The 22,110-nt window shown below is 36.2% G+C and overlaps 1 protein-coding gene across 1 annotated transcript in view; it reads right to left on the minus strand.

Moving 5' to 3' along the window:
• Positions 1-22,110, minus strand: part of SLC39A10 (solute carrier family 39 member 10) — an 86,243-nt gene that overhangs the window by 9,354 nt on the left and 54,779 nt on the right. Inside the window, 6 exon segments of the mRNA XM_017863754.1 lie at positions 53-243; positions 9,709-9,789; positions 11,048-11,416; positions 14,576-14,696; positions 19,562-19,750; positions 21,609-21,778. Coding sequence (XP_017719243.1) covers positions 53-243; positions 9,709-9,789; positions 11,048-11,416; positions 14,576-14,696; positions 19,562-19,750; positions 21,609-21,778 — 1,121 coding nt within the window.

Consider the following 22,110-nt stretch of genomic DNA (forward strand, 5'->3'; position numbering starts at 1 on the left):
GATTTCTTTCATTTGCAGATTTAGTACCACAAAAAAATATAAAATATCTTACCATATCCACCAAGGCTACATAGAGGAACATGCCTGCAGTGACTGCAAAGATCCAAAGTGTGATGTTATTGGCATACTGACCAACAGCTGTGCCTATGAGCATGCCTATGTAAGCCATCATGGCAGAGAGGAGGTTGTATACAATTGCTTGCTTTACAGTCATGCCTGCTTTAAGAAGAACTGCAAAATCACCTGCAATTAAGAAACAATGGGAATGTTTTAAAACCACAGGATTTACAACACAAATCTGAATGGAGAGAAACGACAAATCAGCATTAAAAAGATACACATTTTTAATAAAAGTACTTTATGTGATATATATTTTACTTATTAAACCATAATGCACGCAAAAACTTGGATGAATCTCAAAGGCATAATACTGAAAGAAGACCATCCGAAAGCTTATATATCTATTCTGAAACAGACAAAACGGTAACAATAAAGAAAAATTAGTGGTTACCAGGGGACAGAGATGGTGGAAAGCTGACTCTAAAGGAAGAGCACAGGACAGGGGTTGGTGGGGGTGACAAAGCTACTCTGATCCTGATGGTGGCAGTGATTACAGAAATCTATACATATGTTAAAATTCAAAGAACTGTACTCACAGAAAGTCTACTGTATAACTTAAATGTAAAATTTTTACGAAAGAAAAAAACACAGTCACCGCTTTTCTTGTAACCAACAATCAAGACCTCCCTGCTTGAACTTCTACCCTTTCTTCAAAGGGAAATGGCCTAAGGAAGAACAGAGATAACAGGTGCTTTAAGTATATTTTATGCTATGGTTACATTTATTTTCTTCCCCAGAAAGAAAATTAAACTTTAATCCTGAAAATTCTAAAACTGTAATAAGAATAAAGAGCCACTTCCTACCACTTCCTACCACTTTCCCGTGCTTCTACAATGATGCACATAAATGTCTGGCTGAGGCTCCGAAGAGCATCAACAATGCTGAAAACAGCAAATACCAGGTTCTTATTAAGCCATGCTCCAAAGTCTGTTTCTAACTGCGATGATGAAGAATGGTGACACTGGTAACTCTGAAATCATCCATAACCACAGAGCTGATGTAAGACAAAAACTCACAGGAGGGAAAATACTGAAATTCTTTTTCTAAGGATCCTCAATGGACTCTCCTCCCGCCACCCCCTCCCTCTAAATAAGAAGAAAGACACTTTTCTTATTCATCTGTCTAAAGCTGGAACATTATCTGCAAGCTTGACTCCTGCCTATGAAAAAAAATGAAGTTGAAACATTAGGGGAAAAAAAATATTGCTCAGAGAAGTGTCAGTAGAAGGGCAAAATGATGCTAGAGATAACAGTATTGAAGCTAATGGGTCAAAAGCAATACCTTGTTCCCCCTTGAAGAGGTATGAAAGAAAAAACCCATTAGCTTTACTTACTATAATAATTTTGTTTCACTTACTACATGAACAAATATCTAATCAATTACTGAACACTCAGCATATGCAAGGTGCTATACAGAATACTGACTGAGTTTCTTTCCCTTAAGAAAGGATCTTAACAGCTAGGTATCTAAAAATACATGATCTGTTCTTCTATACCTCTCATGGTTACAAGGTCATAGTCTACAACAAGGAGAAGTTAACAATAAAGAAATTACTGCAAGGTATATTTCTACCTTCCAACAAATTGCTACAAAGTAAACACTGCGGCATCATTTTGGAAAGTTAAGATAATGTACCTAAGGAGATTATTTACCAATGGTTTCTAAGTTGTAATTGTCCAGTTTTCACCTAATGCTATTCTCCTTACATCTTTTCTCCTCTGATCCTAAATACCTTAATTCTCCTGCTGAGACCTGGATTTAATATCATCTTTTATCTCTTCTCTCTCCTGGAGTTCTGTTTAATTTTCTCCAGTCTTTCTCAGCTTTTTCTCTGTGGAAAGAGCTCCCTAACTTCCCTAACAAATTTCTTCTCCTTGTTTTCAATAAATCACACACCAACTGTGCTAGAGAGGCAATTTCATTTAGCAGGTTACGTAAAACACAGACTACAGAAGTGTCTTTTAGGTTACAAAATGCATTGCTTTCTTTTATAATTTAATAATGCATTCAAAAATGAGCATTATTTAATACTCAGTGAACAACGGTGTCATGGGTACAAAATACATCAACTTTGTTGCCTTCTCTAATATTACTGGATAGCAAGATGGTTTTAGTTCCTTCCTAAGTAACAACCAAACAGCATGAATTAACTAATCAAGATTCAAGGCAAACTATTTTCATTTAATACTTTTAAAAATTGTGGTATAATTACTCAATTATTTCATTTTTAAAAAATGTAGACTTCTATGAATTTGGACAAACACATACACCCTATAACCATAAACACCATTAAACTCTAGAACTGTTTAATTACCCTTCCAAAATTTTTTTAGGCCACTTGCCCTTAGGCAAACAACAATCTGCTTTCTGTTCCTATGATTTTGCCTTTACCAGAACATCATCTAAATAGAAGCACACAGTATGTAGTCTTTCAAGTTTAGATTTTGTTCACTTAGGATAATGCATGTAAGACTCATTTCGTGTTACTGTGTATATCAGAAAATTATTTTATTGCTCAGTAATATTCCACAGATGAACCACAGTTTATTTATCTACATTCACCAGCAAACAACATTTAGGTTGTTTACAGTTTTTGGCAATTATGGCGAAAGACACTGCACACATTCATAAACAGGCTTTTTGTGTCAACATGAGTTTTCGTTTCTCTTGGCCAGACACCTATTAAGTGGGGTCACTGGGCCATACAGTTAAGCATATTTCTAATTTTATAAGAAATTGCATCCCCGCCAGCAATGTATAGGAGCTCTAGCTGTTCCACATCCTAGCCAGCCCATAATTTGAAATCTCATCTGTATACTTTCTTCAGTGAAACGTTTGTTCAAGTCTTTTTGTCTATTTTATTTTCTTGGGCCGTTTGTTTTCCTGTGATTGAAGTCTTCTGTCAGGTATGTATTGTCCAAATATTTTGTCCCAGTTTGTGGCTTGCCTTTTTGTTAACTGTCTTTTGTGAAGAGTTTTTAATTTGTAAGAAGTGTATTTTACAACTGTTTTCCTTAATGGTGCAAGCTCTTAGTGCTGTATCTAAGAATACTTTGCCTAACCCAAAGACACACAGATATTCTATATTTTCTTCTATTTTTAAGAGTCTCCATTTAAGATTACCTATTTTGAGTTTATTTTTTTTTCTATAGTGAGATATGGGTCAAAGGTATTTTTCTTTCTTCATTTTTTTTTTAATTGCACGTAGATGATCAATTGTTACAGTGCCATTTGTTGAAAATACTATCCCATTCTTTCAACATGGAATTTTCTTTGTATTTCTGTTGAATATAAACTGCCATATATATGAGGACTCTTTGCTTTGTTCCACTGATTTATGTGTCTACTCTTTCACCAATTCCAACTGTTTTGATTACCATGGCTTTATAGTAAATCTTAAATCAACTTGGCTGCCCTTTTCCAAAATTCTACGGCTATTTAAGTTCCTTCCCCTTTCCATATAAATTTTTTTTTTTTTTTTTTTTTTTTTTTTGAGATGGAGTCTCGCTCTGTCACCCAGGCTGGAGTGCAGTGGCCGGATCTCAGCTCACTGCAAGCTCCGTCTCCCGAGTTTACGCCATTCTCCTGCCTCAGCCTCCCGAGTAGCTGGGACTACAGGCGCCCGCCACCTCGCCCGGCTAGTTTTTTGTATTTTTTTTAGTAGAGACCATATAAAATTTTTTAAAAGCTTGTTCATCTCTGCAAAAAAGCCTGCTGGATTTTTTACTGAGAATGCACTGTGTCTATAGGAAAAAATTAACATCTTAACAATAGTCTTCTGGTCCCTGAACCTGGTATAGCTCTTCATTGAAGTCTCCTTTGGTTTCTTTTATTGATGATTTGTAGGTCTACACATATTGTTAGAGTTAAGCTAAATATTACATGTTTTTGATGCTATTATAAAATTTTAATTTTCAACTGTTGATTGCTAGTATATAGCAACACAAATGATTTTTGTATAATTATCTTTGTATCAAGTGAATTATTTTATTTTCAAATCTATCTTGGTTGTAGTCTTATCTCAAGTTATAAATTCTCAAAGGTATCAGCATGTTTTTCCCTTTTTCCTCATTTCCCTTCTCAGTAAGAACCTGTATAAACATTTTAAAACTAAGTCAAAGGAATCCTCACAGCAGGGATTTATACTAAACATGCAAATCTATTCATCTTTTGATAAATCAATATTCTTTCCTTCCTGCTGACAAAGGATATCATTAGCACAATGAATGAGGTGTGCCTGCCAAAGCTGTTAAACTAATGAGATCCAATGCTATAGATGTTAACATCTGTTAACATCCACTATTGAGATTTTAAAACATGTATATATTTTAAGGTTCTTTATTCTTGTCTTAAATAATGGTTGTATACATGTTAAAATTCTACATAAATGTATACAATGAATGTTCAATTTCCCACGGACAATTTAACACATTATGAAAATCTCATTTTAAATTTCTATGTAATCCTTAATTTGAGAGGAAAGGAAAAATGTGCAACACTATAACCTCTCTTAATTGAGTCTTAATAATATGGCTACATATTTTTTCTTTTTCAACTTTTATTTTAGAAGCATGAGGTACATGTACAGGATTATTACAGAGGTATATTATGTGATGCTGAGGTGTGGGGGTATGACTGAATGATCACCCTGGTATACTACACAATAGTACCCAGTACCCAACAGGTAAGTTTTCTAACCCTTGCCCCATGGCTATATTTATTTATCAAAATGTTATTTCCTTGAAGTTGAAACACATTACTCAACATCAAGAAGAATGTTTGGGAAATTGTGATAGACCAAGATGTCAAAATGGAAGGTGACCCACTCATATCCCAACATCCACAAGAAGAATTCTGTATCCATCCACAGTCAAAAGCCTCTCTGTGGAGTCTCAGAATTCAGGCAGGAGTTTGTGAAACCCTCGTGGAGTCCAAGACCCAGGGGCTGTTCTGAGAGGGCAGACGACACCCAAGTGGTTGATCCGTCCTAAGTTCAAACCTGGAAGCGGCTGTCTTCCTCCTGCCCCCCTGGATGGTCCCCAATATTATATCCTCTATAGATGGCCTCCTCCTACTACAGGCTTTTATGTAAATTATTCTTCAAATGCTTATACAGTTCCTTATTGAAGGAAGGTGGAAAAAAGTGAAGAGATAAGACAAAGTAGTATTGTAACTTAAATTCAGCTACATAAGTTTGGCAAACACAGAAAACAGAGTAATGACTTAATAATTCAGGCAATTTAACCCATTACCACACCAGAGAGCAAACACAAAATGAGATGTGAGTTTGCTATTTCCTCAAATGCTTTCAATTTCTTCATGTCTCTTAAACTCCCTGAACTATATGTTATTCTATGGTTCTAGGGGTATGTTTTTACATATCACATTTCTAAACACAACTACAAAACACACGTGCAGAAACTGCAGAGAGAAAAAGGGGTAAGTGGTAAGACGGTAACCATCATTAATCTCCAAAACAACTCGTTTTCAATTATGTGTCTCAGTGAATATACCACTGGAGAAACAGCAATCTGCTCAGAAATGGAACACTAGAACTTGGAATTACTGACCAACCGAGGGTCAGTCTCCAGTGTATTGCAATGTAATTTGAAAACATGTTTTTCCTCCAAGGCTCTGAGGTTAGTATGGAAATCTCAGAATCGTTTTAAGAATTCATAATAAAAAATGTAACAGGGCAAAACAGGTTTTAGATCAAATAAATTATCCTGAAATGTGACGTACTATACTGCCTTTTCAACATCTTAACCTAGAAAGTGGGGAATGGACTTCTCCCTGGCTTTATCTGCCGTGCTTCTAACTCAACCCACAGAGGAATGACTTTTCCTGTGCTTGGGAGTTCTGAGGAAGAACCTTGTATGCCTTTCTCCACATCTTGTTCCTCTCCGACTAAAAGTAGATGATCTGATCAGAGTAGGAACACTGACCTGGTCCTATTGTACAAAAGTGCCCTTTGCTGTGCCTTAAGGCAAAAACTAGGCTCCACAATCATATTTTTACTTCCTTTATTTATGATCCCTAGACCACTTCTTAACTACAAGGACCAGAGGCCTTTCTGTCACCTCCAGAAGAGGAAGCTGGGTCATTTCTTTACACTGTTTCTTCCCTAGTAGCCTATCCAGCTAGAGTATGGTACAGTTTTCGTCAATTTAACATTAGGAAAAATGCACATTTTTCTGAAAGCCTACTCCTTTCCCTCTGGCAAAATTCAGTATACTCTGGCTTGACACTTCCTCTCACAGCAGTAGCAACATCTCAACCTCTGATTTGTGGGATAAAACAGGTAGACATCTGAGGTCTGAATGACTCACTAGGGGGTCCTGGCCCAAGCAGAGTTCTCTGCTCCAGTTTTTTACCAGAGCTCTGCATTGAGTATCAAGGGCTTACCTAGCCATTAATGTATGTAATGCATTTGTCCTACACATGGTTATCAGCCCTTGTGTGTCAGTCCTTCAATGAGAAATTGCAGACAGAAAAACAAGTGGTAAGAAGGTCACCATCCTTAATCTCCAACTTGTTTTCAATTCTGTGTCTGAGTGAATACTTGAAGGTTAGGGCAATTCGATAAAACCACATTTAAACTTGAAGTAGCCTGATAGTCCATTCATCGGGTAGTGGGTAGATGAACAGGAAGGAAAGTTAGAGGCTTTTCTAGTACATTATGGAGGTATATGCATGATTATCCAAGTCTATTACTAAAATGGTTTTGTTTTAAGTGAAAGATTAAATATGAGGCAACATGTTACTCATATATAAAAACTGATAGCCTTGATTTGTGGAGTTAGACTAAAAGCAGTATGTGATAGTTAGACTAACAGCAGTATGTGATAGAGAAGCGTATAAGACATAGTATCTATGCATTAAAAAACTACCGTTTAAGAAACAGGGCATCTAACAAGAAAATGGGTAAAGGACCCCGAGAAAGTAAACAAAAAAATTTAGAGGAAACAGTAATCCAAGGCATGAGGTAAAAGACAGTAATAAAGTTGAAGGTTCTTAACATGATAAACTAGGAATAGAAGTATTTGGGCCAGCCATGTAGGAGAATGGTATAAACAAAGAAACGGATTCAGGCACCAACACTACATATTTGGTGAATTGTGTTTAGTTGAAATGAAAAACATGTAACAGGATGTACTGCAGGTAACACCAAAAAGGTAGGTAGAGAGAAGTGAAGGTCATTGAAAGTGTGACTCATAGCTGGGCATGGTGGCTCACACCTGTAATTCCAGCACTTTAGGAGGTTGAGGGAGGTGGATCACTTGAGCCCAGGAGTTCAAGACCAGCTTGGGCAACATGACAACACCCTATCTATCAAAAATACAAAAATTAGCTGGGCATGGTGGTGCTCGCCTGTAGTCCCAACTACTCAGGACACTGAGGTAGGAGGATCATTTGAGCCCAGGAGGTCAAGGCTGCACTGAGCCATGATCACGCCACTGCATTAGAGCCTAGGCAACAGAGGGAGACCCTGTTACAGGAGGAAAAAAAATGTGACTAATAAAGTCCAGCTCTATTTTATATGTCAGGAATGTTACTGAAAGACTTTAATTATATAAAAACATCACATTTAAACAGATATATCTGGCAATGATATACTACAACAGAATAAAACCAGAGATATAAAGACTATGGAAACTGTCTAAGCAAAACACCACAAAGGCAGTGATAACTTGGTCTGGATAAAGGATAATGGGCATGAACAAGAGATAAGATTATGTGTCTGAAGTTGGCAAGGTAAATGAAACCATACAGAATCAAGCCCCAAGGAATTAGTACCAAGTATGCACTAATATATTTTTACTACTTTATGTAAGAAGTTATTGATTTTTCGGCCGGGCGCGGTGGCTCAAGGGGAGGCCGAGGCAGGCAGATCACCCGAGATTGAGAGTTCGAGACCAGCCTGACCAACGTGGAGAAACCCCATCTCTACTAAAATACAAAATTAGCCAGGCATGGTGGCACAAGCCTATAATCCCAGCTACTCGGGAGGCTGAGGCAGGAAAATCGCTTGAACCCGGGAGGCGGAGGTTGGGGTGAGCCGAGATCACACCATTGTACTCCATCCTGGGCAACAAGAGCAAAACTCTGTCTCAAAAAAAAAAAAAAAAAAAAAATGAGCCAGGTATGGTGGCGCATGCCTGTAGTCCCAGCTACTTGGGAGGCTGAGGCAAGAGAATCGCTCGAACCCGAGGGACAGAGGCTGAAGTGAGTTGAGATCATGCCACTGCACTCCAGCTTGGGCAGCAGAGCAAGATTCTGTCTCAAAGAAAAAAAAAAAAGGTGAGTTAATGCCAAGTGTTGGGAGGGTTGTGGCAACAAGAACTTTCAGGTATCGCTGTTTGGAAATTATACTGCTTTAGCATGCATACCCTAGACCTGTCAATTCTGTTTCTGAGTATGTATCTCAGAGGAGTCGACAGGTACCAAGTCTAGAGATGTTCAATGCACTACTGTGACAGGAGGAAATTAAAGGCCATGTGCTGTGTCCAATAGTAGGTGCTAAATATGTAAAATGTGGTAAAAGCACATTTCTGAGTACTGGGCAGAAGCAACATATTAAATTAACTCATCGTAATCGGGATGGAGAGTTTTAAAACATAATAATAAGTAACATAAGGTAAGAAACATAAGGGACATATCAGGAGAGGGAATCAAAGTGAGTAGAATGTAACCCATTTCTCTTTAAAAAAAAAAAGTGCAGCTCATTTCTAGCGTTCATTTCTAAGGGCAAATGGGAAATGCATTCGGAAAAAAAAAGAATCAAGTCCAACATAATATATATGATTACTATAGTTGAAAGTGTATCGATAAAGAAGAAAACATTTTTTAAAATGAAAAAAGAAAATACAGGTTTTACAGATTATTTTTTGAGTATTCAGCTCCATTCTACCAAAATCATGTAAGAAACACATACTAAATTTTTGGGTATTAAGATTATAATATTAAAATATATGAAATGAAAACAGATATCATCCAACCTTCTTACTTCATAGATAAAATAAGAGCTTTGGAAATAAATGATTACTCTAAAACCTCAGTGCTGGTTAGTAACAGAGTTAAGAACGCAACCTTGTCTTTAATAACCATCCAGGTAACTTTTTTGAACATCAATAATAACTTTCCATTATTTATGAAGAAAGACTGCCTTAGGTACATCTAGGAAAACTTTCAATTATGTAATTGCAAACTTTATCCTGATTCTTTTAAAAATATAGTCTACATGGTATATGAAATAAAAGTAGATTAACAGCAAAATGTGGCATTTAAATTAAGAAATACTTCTTTTTAAAAGTTATACTTAGTGAACAAGTCATAATCTATAATCTTCATCATAACAGCATAACTATGTTATTGAATGCAAAGGAAACCACACAGAAATGAACATTTCATCAATCTTAAGAAGCATTTTTTTCATATTTTAACATCATGAAATATCTTACAATTAGTGACACTATAGTTGCCATCAGCCATTTTTTATGCTTGAACATCTCTGAAATTTGAATGCAATTACAATTAAGTAAGTCTTACATTTGATGAAATCTGGTAAAATTTTTAAGGTTATATTACCTAATTCATGTGGCAGTTCATGACAGAAGACGGCTATAGAAGTACTGATTCCTCCTGTCAATCCAGCACTGAAAGCTGCACCTGAGGAAGATAAGAAAAAAAACAAGTGCGCTTTGCTGATCTTAACTCTTCACATTTTCATTAATGACAGATGCAGTTTCCTTTGCCTATCTAAATTAATTTCTTAATATATGAGTGACTCACTTATCTTACACACTATAGTTTTTGAACATATAGTGGGGTATAATAGGTATGTGACAACTAGAGAAATAGCTATTCAATAAAAGCAATATTCCATATTGAATTTAATTCTCTATTTTTGTAGCCTTCCAACTCACTAATATCTCAGGGATAGTAACAATTTTCCGAGCTTCAAAGTAGTAGTTTGATGGTCAACTTTAAGTCTTACAAGTCTAAGATTATACTTGCTCTCTCACATTGATCTTTATGAGGATTTAAATGGCTAATATCCTTATCAAAACCTTTCTAGACCTAGAAAATAAATGGCACAAAGTATTACTTGTCTGGTAGTGTTGAGGACTGAGGTCAGACATATAAATGCATTTAGGTCTATAAGCAGAATTATTTATTCTTTAGTATTAATAGCTACTATAGGCTGAACATGGTGGCTCATGCCTGTAATCCTAGCACTTTGGGAGGCTGAGGCAGAAGGATTGTTTGAGGTCAGGAGTTCAAGACTAGCCTGGGAAGCATAGCTAGACTCTGTCTCTATTTAAAAAAAAAAAAAAAAAAAAAAACAGTTACTGTAGATTCAAAAACATTGTCTCTGCTTTCTGAAAGAAACCAAAGCCTACTTCTGGGTGCTAACAGAGTCTGGATCTCAAAGAAAATAATACATTGATCACACTTAATGTTCTCTTTAACTGGTAATATCAGTTTACTTTAGCCAGATACTAATATATTTGAATTTAGTACAATGGATTTTCAATGTTGTAAAATTTTTTTTTTTTTGCCTTTTCAAAGATACGGAAAATTTATTAAACCTAAGATTGAAATTAAACTGTTCTCTTTCAGGGACATGTAAATGCATTTGAAAATATAATGTCAAGCAGCTTTTTCAATATGGTTAACTGTACTTTGAGAAATCAAGTTATTAAAAAAATATACTACAGACATTTGTTTACATGTTCAAAAAAACCCCACTAAATTATACCCTTACACCTCCAAATGTAACAACTGAACACAAGACTGTAGCCTTTGGGAAGATCAACTGACCAGAGAGATACATAACAGTATATTTGTTAAGCTCCAGCCAAATTTAATCATACATATTATAACCCATAAATTAGAACAGACAGTGGTTTCCAGTCCACTTTACCAATTGCGAGCCCATCACTGAAGTTGTGGATGCCGTCCCCCATGATCACCATCCAGGCTATATTAGCTATTCCTGTTTCTTTCAGATCGGATCCAGAATGACAGGGACCATGGGAATGATGAGAATGCTTGTGGTGCCACTGGTGATTATGCTTCCTCAGTACAGTTTTGTTCTCGCCATGGTGGTTATGTGCAGCAGCATGGAGATCATGCTCATGAATGGTATGTAATCCATCACTGTGAGAATGGTCTATGATTTTCTCCTCTTCTATACAAAGGTAATTTTTAGGAGGGGATTCTTGTTGGCCTTCTAAATCTGTCAGTTCAGTTTCATTCAGTCGATCTTCAGAAACAACCGAGTCATCAGTTCCTGTATTTACAGCAAAGGATATGCTTTATCAACATTTAAATGCATAGATATTTGCTAATTTAAACCTAGACAAAATAGCAGTGCAATGAACATTTCTTAAATGAATGTTTTTTAGAATTCTTTTTTTTTTTTTTTTTGAGAATTGGAGTCTCACTCCTGTCGCTCCGGGCTGGAGTGCAAGTGGCCAGAGTCTCAAGGCTCACTGCAAGGCTTCAGCCTCCCGGGTTTACGCCATTGCTCCTGCTCGGGCCCGAGTAGCTGGGACTCAGCCCGCCCCACCACCGCTCGGCCCCGGCTAGATTTTTGTATTTTTTTTTTTTTTTAGTGGGACGGGGTTTCACCGTGTTAGCCCCAGGATGGTCTTGATCCCCCTGAGACCCGTCGTGATCCCGCCCGTCTCGGCCCTCCAAAGTGCTGGGATTACAGGCTTGAGCCACCGTGCCTGGCCTAGAATTCTTAAATAAATATATTTCCCTAAAATTATTTAGAAGCCATTCTAATAGAAAAAAAATTTTTTTATTGGACTGGAGTCCAATAAAAAAATAAGCAAAACAAAACAAACACACACAAAGAAGAAATTGGGTTTGGCGGGAGATTCAAAAGATGCTCCGGATAAGCTCAGTGGGAGGGAACTGAAATCAAAAGCAGGTAAAGTGAGGAGAAAAATTGGAAAGCATGAAGATAAAAGTTCGATAAAAGTTCATCTTCGGATAGAAAGCCTCTTTAAAAAAAAAAAATCACTCCCTCTAGACCCCTCCTCCCTTATTGCAGCAGCCTACTGAGAACTTTATTAACTGTAGCTGGTAAATTAGAAGCTACAATAATGATAAAGAGCAGAATTGTACTTAAAGTGCAGATCCTTGTTCTCTGACAATTTGTGATGTCTGAAAAGCCAGAACCCAAAAAGCTATGCTGGTATGTACAGGCATTCTTTCAGACAGTAAATGGCTTGTGATACTCTGACACTTGTTTTCAAATGTATTTACTAACTGTAGTGTTGACTGCCTGACCAAATTCCAGTGAAATTTACCAAAATATTCCTCCTCAGTCCTATTTACTAGTAACATGCACACTGTGACTGGCTGGTATAACCACCCCAGTTAAACTGTTTTCATAATTAGCACTGCCAGCAATAGTGGCAAACACTGCAACTTTTCTGCATAAAAAGCATTAACTGCATGCCTGCCAGCCACACAAATACATCAATTTTTCTGACTTCCCATTTATTAAGTGAAATTTATTTCCCATGCTGTGGGAAGTTTATTGAAAACTTGTATTTCATAAATGGATATCCCTACTATGACTGTGAAAACATGTCAAGTGTCACATTAGTGTCACAGAAAGCACACACCTATGCAATATTGCTTATTTATATTTATTTGTAAAAATTCAATCCTAGTTTAAAAGATGATGCCAATATTACTGGTCTTGAGTTTCTTTTTTTTTTTCTTTTTTTTGAGACGGAGTCTCACTCTGTCACTCAGGCTGGAGTGCAATGGTGTGATCTTGGCTCATTGCAACCTCCGCCTCCCAGGTTCCAGCGGTTCTCCTGCCTCAGCCATCTGAGTAACTGGGACTACAGGTGCATACCACCACACCCAGCTAATTTTTGTATTTTTAGTAGAGACAGGGTTTCACCATATTGGTCAGACTGGTCTTGAACTCCTGACCTCTTCATCTGCCCACCTCGGCCTCCCAAAGTGCTGGGATTACAGGCGTTAGCCACTGCACCCAGCCACTAGTCTTGAGTTTCTAAGAGAGTTCTTTATGATTAAACCAGGTAAGTATACGAAAGAGATTAAGTGCTTTTTTCATCACTTGATTATTTTCTTTAAAATCAGTTATTATAGGATACATTTTTATTTTACATATGCTGTTTTTTAATTAAAATATAATCACTGAAGTTTACTAATTTGATTATAAAGTTTGTAGCATTACAGAATAACTAAATTGGGATTTATAAACCAGCAGTGATTATTAATGTAAAGTATTAAATACTGAACTTGAAACAGATTTTTAGGAAAATTTTGTTGTTTTCCCCTCTATGGTTTTAACTAATTTGAATCCTTCAAGAGGGATTTTCCATACTATTTTTTGAGACAGAAGATAATTTGAGGGGGAGGGGTAAAGAATGCATCTATGATACTCCATAAATTCAACATTCTTTACCACAGGTAATAAATGATTATAAACAAGATGCATCTTAGATAGTATTAATATTCTGAGCCTTGGATCACATATTTAATACAGGACCTATTTTGAATATTTAATCATATGGCTCCTAGCTTACAAGGGCTAGATCTGATTATTCCCATAAGAAATGTTGAATTGATGAACAGATTTTGAAGTTTCGAAAATGGTTAATTTCTCAAAAACATCAATGTCCAAACATCTACCTTTTTTCACAGGAGGAGACACTAGCAAGCTAGACAAACTATCATAAAAGTATTTGTCGGCCGGGCGCGGTGGCTCACTCCTGTAATCCCAGCACTCTGGGAGGCCGAGGCGAGTGGATTGCGAGGTCAGGAGATCGAGACCATCTTGGCTAACACAGTGAAACCCTGTCGCTACTAAAACTACAAAAAAAAAAAAAAAAAAAAAAAAAAAAAAAAAAAAAAAAAAAAAAAAATAGCCAGGCGTGGTGGTGGGCGCCTGTACTCCCAAGCTACTCAGGAGGCTGAGGCAGGAGAATGGGTGAACATGGGAGGCAGAGCTTGCAGTGAGCCGAGATGGCGCTACTGCACTCCAGCCTGGGCGACAGAGTGAGACTCCATCTCAAAAATCTTTGTTACACATAACCTGTGGTCTGTTGCTGATTAATACAGTACTTTTTCTTGTGTAATTCTTATCATTATAGCACAAGTATTATCTCAGTGGATTATCTAGAATAACATCTGACAGATGGGTTCATCTATGTGTTTGCTCTTAAAACTATTGTTTCTCCTATCCCAAGTTGGCTTTGCATCTATCGGTAAATAAATTATTCATCTGCCTTTTTAGGAGTGCTATGAGGGTAACACCTTTTCTGCTTTTCATCTTGTATTTAGTTTACTGTATTATTTAATTTCAGATTGAATGAATGTAAATACAAATTAAATGTAAATTTGAATGAAAAAAGAAAAAGAAAAAAGTTTGTCTTGAGTCAGAATTGCTGTCTACCGGCAAGGGGCTTGAGTTGAAGCCAGTCAGAATCTGGTGTATTGTTTAACTTGTGATCTGAAAGCTTTCTTCCAATAGTTGATTCTTCTGTGTTCTGTTTCATAAACCATTTCTGTTTTCCCTAAAAAAAAAAAAAAGTATCTGATATTAGTATAAAATGCAAGGACACAATTAGCAACAGTATTGACTCATTAACACCTAAAGGTAAAAATGGTCTTAACTTTGTATGTAAATTATTTTAAAGGGGAGTGAAAAAAAATTTTCTGGGAGTAAAGCAATCCACAGATGAAAAATCCAACTAAATTTGTATTTTTTTAAACATTCAACTAAGAGGTTCCATTCATCTCCTTTGAAGTTAAGAAGAGAGCACACACAGTACTGAATTATTAGATGCAACAAATGAAATATGTATAATATGTGTAAAATCTCTCTTATCCAAAAGTGTAAGGTAACAGAAAGTTCCAAAAAACTAAAGCTTATTCATTTGAATTTCGTTCATATTTAATGCAATCTATATTTCCCTGAATGTGACATAAAGAAGAGAGTCAAATTTGAGTGAGCATCTTAAGTTTGTAGTTTCCATCTGACACTTGGGCAAGTTTGTTAAATTTACTGAATATAAGAATACTCATCTGTAAAAATAAAAATAACATTCTTACGAGGATTAAATGAGGTGATGTATGAAAGGATCTATCACAGTAAGTGACTCTTAGTAGTCTTACAGTAAAGACAAGCATCCTTTCTTACCACCTTGGAATTAGATGGAGAACATAATTTAATCTGTCCTTAATTAGTTACAAATATTACTTATTGTACTTCATTGTTTAGGTTTACATTTTTCTTATCGTATGTCTTCACAGTCTGGCCTTCACTGCTTTCTTCGTTTATCAATGTAACTACCACTAACAACTCTTCCAACTTAAATTTCTGCTTCTAATGTATGTTAATTTAAGAAAGCAAATAATTACTCTATAACAGTGTTGAAATAAAAGTTTTCTCTGGGAGATGCTTATTGACTGGCATGGTATTTTCTTCTTGTTGGTTTTGTTTATAGGCTATTAATTATGTTTCAGATGTTTAAGTCTTCTAACTGCTGCATAAGTAAGCTTGCATGGCTAGTAAAGCATGAGGTAATCTTAAAGATGGCCACTATCAATTTCCTCCCTCCCTGTAGGAGCATTCTGCTCCACCTATGAGGACCTGGAATCTACCCCCCTGCCCTGGAATTCTGGCTAGCCTTTTGACTTGTTTTGATCAATAGAATGCAGGAGAAATGACGCTGTGCTACATCCAGAGCTAGCTTTATAGAGATCTGGAAGCTTTTGCTTTTGCTCAGGGAAGCCAGCCACTATCCTATGAAGAAGACTGGTCTCTCCTAGGAAGAGAAGCCATGTGGAGAAGCACTAAGGTGCAGACAGGGAGTGAAGTATTCTTGGACTTTTCAGCCCTGCTCATCCTAATCCAGTGGGCTGCCGAATTTTAATGTAATAGTGTTAATGACTCTAGCAAATGGCAAGTAGAGTGGAACTCCCCATTTGAATCCTGGCACAGAGAATAAGAGAAGTAATGGTTAATGTAAGCCACTAAGCCAATAGAACTGAGAAAAGTTAAGACATTCACAGGAAAATGATATGGACAAGTCCTAAAGAGAAGAAAAAGAATGGCAACCATGAGTTAAGGGGAAAAAAAGGAAGAAGGAGCCAACAATAGTACAAAAATCAACGAGAAGGATATAGAAATTAAAGAAAATGAAAACACCAGCTGAGATTTTGTTTAACTGCTTTGGTTCTGATTGTCCACTTTCTTAGAAGCTTGCAAATCATGACCCTCAAGGTCCCCAACTTGCTGAAACAACTCAACATCTAGTGTATTATTTAACTTGTGGTTTGAAAGCTGAAACAGTTGATTATTCTGCACAGACTGTCAAATATCTATTCTACTCAAATATCACTAATTCCTTTCTTCAAAAGAATGCCATAACCTTTTCATCTTAGGTTACTTATTGTCCTATGTACCATAAAGCAGATGCCCTGACTTATCGGGCCAGATTCCCTTCTCTGATATAGTTGAGAATTCCATACTACTGAATATTTAGAGTACACTCCCTATATCCAAGGTGTTCCTTTCAATGTTTTACTTCCTACAAATTCAAATTTACAAAAAAGCTGTCATGGTTTGGTGACTTCATTCTTATATCAGTTTTCTTTGCAAAAACAAATGTATAAGTACTGGTAACTTTAGGTTCAAAATGAGATTAAAAAGATCAAATTATAAAAAACAAAAAACTTGTTTATCTGAAATCTGAAATGTTCCAAAATCTGAAACTTGAGTACTGACGTGACGGTTAAAGGGAATGCTCACTGGAGCATTTCAGGTCTTAGATTGTCACATTAGAGATGCTCAATTGGCAATTCTAAAACTTCTTTACAAACTTTGCAGTATCTAATTTATTGTAGTGATGAACTTTTAAATACTTGTATGTCTTACATCTAATCAACTAGGAAGTCTTCTTGATTCTCTCATCTAAATAATTCCCTTAATCATCTTTTCCACCCCCCTCCCATTTCTTCTGCCATGACCCTCGTTCAAGCCTCACTACCTCTTTCAAATTATTCTGCAGTTATCTACTTAGCCAACTCTTGTTTCCCTCCAGCCCCTTCTGTGTTGGCATCCCTCCCACCACATTTTATTCTCTACTTGTCCATCAGAATTAATTACTTCACCTTCCACAAGCCCCTTCAAATCTAAATACTGTTAGCTCTCTTTTACTTTTCTCTAAGTTGAACTTTCCCAGTTCCTTTTATCATTCTTCTTTTCTAGGCTCACTATCTTAATCACCTCTCCTTTGGAGGCAAACAAATGTGATGATGTCCTGACTAAATATAACTAAAATATACAATTTGAAATAAGATACGAAAATACAGATGAGAAGTAAGATTTCTTTCTCATGATTTAGATAACTACTGGAAATCATGAGGAATGAGTCACAGTCACACAAATAAGTTTTATGTAAACCAGAATCACTCCCATGAATCGCAGTTCAGAGATCTGTTCCAAACCATGAAAGGAATATATACAAAACACATACATATGCAAACAAAACAGAAACAAAAATAGCATAAAATTGTATCTTAAGGGTAGACTGCACATCTTTAAGATCTTGACCATCCCAAAAAAGATACCTGGAATTAACTAACAAAATGAATTTTCCAATTCTTTTTTTTGTGGAAAGCTTTACTTAAACAGAATACACTGAAGATAATCAGTGTTAGTATCACAAACATGTTAGTGAGATGTATTCAGGACACAGCTTTAAAAGCAGATGTGAACTGAAGAGAATAGGGAGGATTATAAATCATAGTGAATGGCAGCAGCCCTGAGTTTACTTTCTTGGAGGATAATTCTTCTTAGATATTTGTCTTATTCTCATAAATGTGAGGTGAAACAGCTGCATCACAATCAAGAGTATTTAAGCAACAGTTCAACCAAGCATCAAGCATCATCTCCAAAGCGGTGCATCATTCTTGAAGAGTCACCATTTCCATCATTTCATTTTATTTTCTTCCTACAAAGCCCCTTTAATCTGACCTCTTACCTCCAGTACCATCATTGGTGAGGCACTTCTGATAAAGAAATGTATTGTGTGAAAACATTTTCATTAAAAAATACTACAATAAAAGTCACTTATGATTAAAAATATTACCTAAGAAGACTGATGAAACTTGCTTCTCTTTACATAATTTTGCATTTTTATAATAAACATAATTGGAAAATATCTTTTTCCATCCTATTTAAGTCAATTAGGTATGATGTAACACAAAATAACTGAAACTGAGACTGCTGTATCTTGATTATAAGTGCCAAAATAAATGTATAATAACAAAAAATGGCAAAGATCAAAGTCATGTCAGGTGTGGTGCCTCATGCCTGTAATCCCAACTCTTTGAACTTGAACCCAGGAGTTCAAGACCAGCCTGGCAACTTACTGAGAACTCTGTCTCTACAAATAATTTTTAATAGAGGGCACCAGGTGTGGTGGCTCACATCTGTAATCCCAGCAGTTTGGTAGGCTAAGGCAGGTGGATCACTTGAAGCCAGGAATTTGAGACCACCCTGGCCAACATGGCAAAACCCCGTCTCCACCAAAAACACAAAAACTTGCCAGGCATGGTGGTGTGCAGCTGTGGTCCTACCCACTCAGGAGGTCAAGGCACAAGAATTGCTTGAACCTAAGAGGTGGAGGTTGCTGTGAGTGGAGATCATGTCACTGCATTCTAGCCTAGGCAACAGCGCGAGAATCTGTCTCAAAATAAATAAATACACACATACATACATACACACATAAAAGTTAGCTGGGCATGGTGGCACGTGCCTATGGTCCCAGCTACTCGGGAGGCTGGGGCAAAAGGATCACCTGAGCCCAGGAGGTCTAGGTTACAGTGAGCCATGACCTGGATGACAGAGGGAGACTCTGTCTCAAAAAAAACAAATAACAACCACCATATGTTTAATTTTAAAAAATCAAAGTCAGCTTTTTACTCTAAAGATTAGCTATTACAAAACTGACACCAACATCATAATTAAGGAAAGCATATACCCAGAAAAGGATAATTTTTGCTTTGAGTGTTTTGTTGTTGTTGTTGTTGTTGTTGTTGTTGAGACGGAGTCTTGCTCTGTCGCCCAGGCTGGAGTGCAGTGGCCGGATCTCAGCTCACTGCAAGCTCCGCCTCCCGGGTTTACGCCATTCTCCTGCCTCAGCCTCCTGAGTAGCTGGGACTACAGGCGCCCGCCACCTCGCCCGGCTAGATTTTTTTGTATTTTAGTAGAGATGGGGTTTCACCATGTTAGCCAGGATGGTCTCGAACTCCTGACCTCGTGATCCACCCGTCTCGGCCTCCCAAAGTGCTGGGATTACAGGCTTGAGCCACTGCGTCCGGCCTGCTTTGAGTTTTATGGTATAAAATGAAATAAATAAAAAATACTTACTCTTTGTTGTTTGTAGTGCTTAAACATTCTAATGCAGTGTTCAATGATAAATAGCAAGTAAATGCCTCCTAGAGCAACAAGTCCTTTCAATACAGCATCATATTCTTCCAAAAACTTCTTCGATTCATGTCCATGAGAATGTCCATGCCCATGTGCGTGTTGGTGACTGTGATCATGTCCACCCTGAGACTATTAATAAAAACAAATAAAACTTATAAACAGGTAATTGAAATGCTATTTAAAATTTTGAAATTATAATCTCCTAAACAACACAGAAAAAATACCTTTCAAGTTTTAAAGTGCTCCCCTAGGTATTATCTCACTTAGTCTTCCATTTAATTTGCTTTTCTCAGTTGTCCAGAATACTACTACATTTTATAGTAACTCAAAGACCACCAACTCAAATGAATATAATAATAAGATGCATACTATAGTTAGAGAATCAAGCCAGAAGTAATAACAGGGAGTGACGGGTTCTTTGTAAATTGAAGTGAACACGATTTACTTACATGCCAAATATTTAGTAAAAATAAAACAAAACACACAAACTAATTCACCAGCAGTCACTTGTGATTCCGTGTAATCTAATTCTGTCTTAAACTGATTGTTACATATTTTTTTCTTTTAACTTTTATTTTAAGTTCAGGGGTAAAAGTACAGGTTTGTTATATAGGTCAACTTATGTCAGGGGGAGTTGTTGTACAGATTATTTCATAAATTTCTTCTCATAATTTCAGAGGTAATAAGGTCACTATCTCTGCATATACTGTGGAAAGTCAGCAAGAGGGTATCCTTAAATACGCAATTTTCTGTATTTTAAAGCTTTAGCAATCATAAATGTATGTATAGAAAAAGTTACGTTTCAACATTATGAAATGTACAAGTATCACAATAGTAATCTTATAGAACATAAGTTAGATAACTGCACTTAAGTATCTTTCTTCATTCTAAAATTTATTTGTATTCTTTTCCTGTTAACTAGTGGTCAACCAAAGAGATACCTAAACCTCTCAGAGGATATCAGACCACTCAAAAAGGTAACAGCTAGGTTTAGTTAACCCTTTTTAACACAAAAACAAGTTAAATAGCACTTAAATACTGTTCTCACTTCAGTAACTCTTACTAGGCCCAGTTCTAAAGGAAACTATTGTTATTCTTGATGGCTAGTAGAAATGGTGAAACAAGAAAACTCATATTCGCAGGCTTAAGATTCATTAACCCATTTATTAATTAAAAAAAAAAAGCAATGCCACACATTGCTGTAGATAGTAAATCTGGAATTCTCAACCAAGAGTGCACAAGAGAGGCGATATACACAACAACACAAATACAATCCTGTCTCCCACATTCTTTAGAAGGAAAATACTCAATACTTCAATTTTATATTTGGAAAAGAAAAATTCCCATTGTTTTCATAATTTGAAGTAATAATAGCAAGAGTTAATTAAATACTCTTAGCTGGTAGTAGACAGTTATCTACCTAACTATTGATAGGTTATAGAGAGCAACTTGTAAAAAGGTTGATAAGCATGGTACTAGGAATATGGGTTTGTGATCATGTAATTAATCAGAAGTGTCCCCAAAGAGAAGAAAAGGAGTGGTATGCCAGGTGAAAAGATAAATGCCCCCACGTGTAAAGAGCTAACTGTAAAACAGCACACTGAGTGTATCTGCCTACTCCTGCTCAAAGATGCTGATGGCATACCAGCTATAGACATAATCATTACAACATCTTTTGTATTTCTCTTAAACGCTTACCTGATATGCTACACAGATTTAAAAAGACCACTCACTGCTACTGATATCGCAAATTTTAATTCAAAGAGATTTTTATAAAGACTACTGAAAGCAAAGTTGACCTAATGATTCAATTTATTTAAAAAATATTGCTATTAAAACTCTGAAAACAGAGAAAAAATACTTCATCCTATAATCAAATGAAACAATACAAATACCAGATTACTGTGCTATAGCTTGCTAATGAAGGACCTTTGAAAGTTTAAATATTTTATTTTAAATTTTTAAAAAGATTAAAAACATTTCTTACATGGGGCAGTAGATGAAGAAGGGCGTCTCCACTCATTGTTCCTACAGCTAACGCAACAAGGAATGTAAGAAGAAATTTGAAGCATCCTTGGTTAATGATAGGAACCAAGATCACGCCTAGCAAGGAAAGCAGGCTAATGACAGTGATAGAAATGATACCACAAATCCAGGCTGTAGAAAAGAAATTAAGAGTCAACGTTAGTATAACAATTTAAAACAACAGACTACCAAAAAGAATAAAAACATAAGATACAAGAATCATAGAAGGTAGACTATTTTACCCAGACTATGAAAGCTTTATGGCATTGTTTAAAACAAAACAAAATATGACACGTAACTTAAACATTTTAAAAGAATTAAGAAACTCAGATCAAATTATACATAGTACCTTCAATGGCCCATGAGATTAGAACCAGTGACTTAAAATGACTGAAGGCTGTGATTCACTTAATAGCTAAAGTATAAATAAAAAATTTATAAATAAAATTAAAAAATAAAAATAA

This window comes from Rhinopithecus bieti, unplaced genomic scaffold (assembly GCF_001698545.2).
Source record: "Rhinopithecus bieti isolate Rb0 unplaced genomic scaffold, ASM169854v2 scaffold_64265, whole genome shotgun sequence".
In the NCBI taxonomy this organism is placed as follows: Eukaryota; Metazoa; Chordata; class Mammalia; order Primates; family Cercopithecidae; genus Rhinopithecus; species Rhinopithecus bieti.